A 5,000-nucleotide genomic window follows, 5' to 3' on the forward strand; every position below is an offset into this window, starting at 1 on the left:
GTGAGGGGGCACCAGGGTAACGGTTAGTGTCGTCGCCACGACAACCACCATCACCACTGCAATCACTGCCAACACAATTACTAGCACCATCAACTGAACACAGTGATATATCTGTACTTCCACACATAATCACTATTACCATTCACCACCACCATTCACCACAACACAACACACTGCTCTAGAACCAAATACACACATCTGCCCTAGCGACGCGACCTCCTCCAGTCTCTCCTGGTCAGTCACACCAGCGCACGCTGACCTGCGCTCGAGACAGCACGCAGCGCCGTCCGTTCGCTCTCCTTTGTATTCGCTTGAGACCAGGGTGCATACCGCGCGTCACCCTGGCCTGCATGAACACGTCTTGGCAACCTGAGATGAGCGGAGAAACACCTTATTGATTTTTTTTCTTCAGTTGTCATGGGAACGAGCCGTGTCAGGCTGTCTGAGATTGGTTGATGTTATCCATTAACACCCGCGCCAGATGGGACGCATACAACAGACAGCTCACCGCCCACCGACTGACATAATGATGTGCTTTTTTGTCGTCAACACACACACACACACACATTCTCCGCAATCTTGAGGCTAAAGTTATGAGCGATGCAAAGTAGGCTACACGCGCTCACCGGCCTGAGAGGATGCGATTCGCCTCGGGAGAAGATGGATGGAGCTGCCGTGATCCCGCATCCCGGGAAGGCTGCCTGACCTCCGCCTCATCCTCCCCCGAGGCCGACCGAGTCACGTCCCGCCTGCCAGACCGGCCGCGGGGCAGACAATGCATGCCCCATCCCCCTGCACTGCGCGCTGCGTCTCGTGAGGATTGCGGCTGCACAGACACCTCAAAGCTAATTTAATTTAATTAAACCGCATTAGGAGAGGGACCCCCGCCGCCTCCACACACACACACACACATACACACAAGCACGCATGCATTCAGGAAGATTCTCGAATTAATTGACAGGCTATCTGAGACTGATGGTGAACTTTGTCGTTTCAATTCTATAATCTGTCAGTTCAGGTCTGCCTTGATGATCTGATATTTGAAGATGGAGCGCATAATGTCACCGTCAGAGCAGCTGGGGAGCTTGACGTGTTACCACCGAGCAATTCCACCATTTAACCAGTCGATCTAAGCCTGCAAATAAAGATGACCACACCGTGTGACTCATGAACGCACTCATTGGCTAGTCAATTAAATAACCAGCGGTTTACCTAAATACGTGCTGACAAGTTGTTTCCCAGGTAGCAATTCTGATGGAACCCATAGGTCCGTTAGCTTTCCTGCATCCAGCGCTTGATAGTGATATGAGGCTAACCGGAACTACGTTAGCAGAAAGCTACACATCAAAACTTAACCTCCATCATTCAGAAACAACACTTTTTAAATCGTTATTCAAATATGTTAAAACCACCAAACAACAGCCCAGTGTGTATTGAGTAGCGAATGATTTAGAGGCACAGAGGTTATGAGTCATTTCTGCCTTCCGTCGCGCAGTAGCCGCGGCGATCCAGGCCTAGCACTGTGAACAACAACTCGACACGGATTCTGTCCGTAAATGTAAAATGCATTCGCTACGAGGCGCTTGCACGACACCACTGTCGGCCAGTCCACTTCGAAATATCATAGGCTGGTAAAATCACACGATGCAGTCCGAAATTCGTCAATCTAACGCTACGAAAGGCACATCTACACCACACCTAGCAACAGCGCAGCGGGGACGCAGGAAGTGGAGCGCTAACGTTACTTTCGCCCCGCACCAGCCGGCCATGTCTGAACAGCGGCACAGATTGTAGCTGCTCGCAGCTCGCGTCGCTGCACTTACCGATGTGGTTATCCTCGATGTGTACGATCAGCTCGGCCAGAGACTCGAAGTGGAGCCCGCAGCCCCCGAAACGGCAGGTGTTGGAGAAGAAGGAGGCAGCGGCGATCCCCGTCATGGTGTCCGACTGCTAGCCTACATGGACCGGGGCAGACGGCGGAAAGGAGGAGGCGGGCACGCACGCAGACACCGGCAGCCAGACAGCGGCGGTAGCAGCTGGAGCAGCGGGCAGCAGTGGAGCGCGAGAGCCGGAGGAGGGTCCATGCAGGCAGACACTGACGTCATGGTTACCTGTTGATGCAGATAAACAATGCGATAAAGACTGTTATAACACATGACAGTCTGACTGGCGGTGCGCGTTAGTTATGCACAGCATTTGTGCTGTTTTGTTCGTGTTGTTTGTTCATATGCTACACTTGTGTGTGTGGTCTGTGCGTGTGTGTTTGCAGACCCGGGGTTACTAGTAACATAATAATGAGGAGCTCCGCTTTAATTATAGAATGGTGCTTGTTTACATATTTAATACACGCATGAGTAGGCTACTGCAAATACTGCGATACGTCTGTGGTGACTTGTTCTGTGCCTTTGGTTGTTGTGGAGTTTGTGGTGCACTTCCATCAGTTGTCCACAAGGTGGCACGTTTGGTTGAGAAATAAATGAATCGCATCATGTTGACTGCTAACTTCAGACTGGACTAAAATGTTTCATTTTAATTATAGAGTATTTCCTTGAGTTGCTATTTATATAATTATGCCTAATAGCATATCAAACACACAGGATGTTGTTTGCTAATTGTTTCAAACGTGGAGTAGGCTACCAGAGATTTTAACTAATTGAAATTTCATTAGTGAGACCAGGTAGTCAATTAATTGTCTTGGCAGGGCAGTAGCTTTCCAGCATCCCCTGAATCAGGCATTTATTTCTCCTGTGCAATTATAGTCTGGAGATGTCAAGGCACTCAGTCATTGTCCCACTGTCACTCAGGGGATGGTCAGTCAGGGGATGGTCACCGTCACTCAGATGGTCAGTCAGGGGATGGTCACTCAGATGGTCAGTCAGGGGATGGTCAGTCAGAGTCAGAATCCAGTTTTATTAGTCGGGAGGCAACACGGAACTGCTCACGTTGTTGCTCTCTAGACATGAGGTCACACACACACGCACACACAGACATACACACTCCTCCTGCACTTGCTAACCATGCCCGACGTGGGCGTGTCGTTTCTGAGGTGCGGGGCGGAACCTGAGGCCTGTCGTTTCTGAGGAACGGAACCCTTAAGTGTGAAATATTACATAAAACCTCCTCAACATTTCCATCTCTACCGACAAGACTGCAGCCACGCCCCTCACACACACATACACACACACACACACACACACACACACACATACACACACACACACACACACACACACACACACACACACACAAATGAATAAACAGCCAAGGCTCGGAACATTCCTCCAACAAGATCAAACAGAGAAGCTATCTGTCTGTTTCTGTTAAGACTGCTTTATTTGCATTTATGTTGTAGTGTGTGTGTGTGTGTGTGTGTGTGTGTCTGTGTCTGTGTCTGTGTGTCTGTAGGGGTTCCAAGGGTTTCTGCTTTCTTGGTTTGTTTATGGGTGAGTATGGATAGATTGTGTCATGCATGTCTCAATATAAAGGTGCGTTCACATTTGCCAAACAGTGGTGAGCGTTCAGGCCAACATGTTTTCTCTGAACAGAACATTTGAACAGTAGAAGGGGGTCACTTGCGCTTCAGCCTGGTTGGTGCTCACGGAACAGGACGCAGAAGTCAAGAAGGGAGATCCAAGGTCTAACAAGAGCCAAGGAGCAGGACCGGAGCACTCAATGCTTAACGTGATTTTTATTCGTGCAAACTGACTAAGGTTTCGACGCCCATGCGTCTTCTTCAGAGTCAAAAAAACGTAATTGTTAATTTGGTGTAAACATTCCATTTTAACGGTAACACTTTGTCCAGCTCATGTCCAGCTCCACTGTATGTTCGCAGAGGACAGAGGTGTGTTTACATTACCTGCTAAGACTGTTTGGGAGTGTTCGCAGATGTTCCCCAAAATCTCAAGGCAAACAGAAAACCGCTTGCAAACGTTTGCAAACGTTCGCCTATGTTTGTGAATTTGCACCTCAATTGTACATTATATTTGTGTGTGTGTGTGTTTGTGTATGTGTGTTCAGAAGGTCAGTTGTTACGTTTCCCCACTTTCTAGTTGTGCCTGCCCTGTCTATATAAACACTAATGACCCTAACAACAATACTCTTGACGTTTTCTCCTTTTCTGTGAGAGCTCAGTGTGATGGAGTCCCCAGAGATCAGTTAAACAGAGTTCAGAGATCCGACCTGAAGCCCAAAACCACCGCGAAGAGAGACACCAGGAGTGTGGTGTTGATGTGGTGTTGATGTGGTGTTGGTGTGGCGTTGATGTGGTGTTGGTGTGGTGTTGGTGTGGTGTTGGTGTGGTGTTGATGTGGCGTTGGTGTGGCGTTGATGTGGTGTTGATGTGGTGTTGGTGTGGCGTTGATGTGGTGTTGGTGTGGTGTTGATCTGGTGTTGATGTGGTGTTGATGTAGTGTTGGTGTGGCGTTGATGTAGTGTTGGTATAGTGTTAGTGTTGGTGTGGTGTTGTGGTGTTGGTGTGGTGTTGGTATAGTGTTAGTGTTGGTGTGGTGTTGGTGTGGTGTTGATGTGGCATTGATGTGGTGTTGGTATAGTGTTGGTGTCGATGTGGTGTTGCCGTATGTGTTGGTGTGGTGTGGTGTTGGTGTGGTGTTGCCCTATGTGTTGGTGTTGGTGTGGTATTGATGTGGTGTTGATGTGGTGTTGGTGTGGCGTTGGTGTGGTTGGCGTTGTGGGCCTAGCGTAGCCCAGCTGTAACTGTACAGGCTGTAATTCCTCCTGTTCGGGATGCTTATAAAAGGCTCTCACTGATTCATGTTATTACATAACGTTTATAACTGTGTTGTCCCTTATGTGTTAAGGTTTTTGCCTGGTCTTTATACCTGTTATATCTCTTATTGGTTCATGTGTGTGTGTCTTGTGTGTAATGCTCTCTTATTGGTTCATGTGTGTGTGTCTTGTCTGTAATGCTCTCTTATTGGTTCATGTTCGTGAGTCTTGTGTGTAATGCTCTCTTATTGGCTCATGTGTGTGAGTCTTGTGTG

General features: G+C 48.5%; 1 protein-coding gene across 2 annotated transcripts in view; it reads right to left on the reverse strand.

Annotated features, from left to right (window-relative positions):
* jazf1b (JAZF zinc finger 1b) overlaps positions 1-2,432 on the reverse strand; it is a 15,758-nt gene extending 13,326 nt beyond the window's left edge. The window contains exon 1 of one of the 2 annotated variants that reach the window (XM_076280654.1): positions 1,824-2,432. In XM_076280654.1, the coding sequence (XP_076136769.1) occupies positions 1,824-1,938 (115 nt within the window). In that variant the 5' untranslated portion in view covers positions 1,939-2,432. The remainder of the gene's footprint in view (positions 1-1,823) is intronic. The other variant, XM_076280655.1, reaches the window with a different exon arrangement.
* Positions 2,433-5,000: the final 2,568 nt, after the last annotated feature.

Source organism: Alosa pseudoharengus, unplaced genomic scaffold (genome assembly GCF_046254945.1).
Source record: "Alosa pseudoharengus isolate Yale_2024_CS ecotype anadromous, Long Island Sound unplaced genomic scaffold, YU_APseudo_1.1 YU_APseudo_1.1_scf_12, whole genome shotgun sequence".
NCBI classification, from domain to species: domain Eukaryota; kingdom Metazoa; phylum Chordata; class Actinopteri; order Clupeiformes; family Clupeidae; genus Alosa; species Alosa pseudoharengus.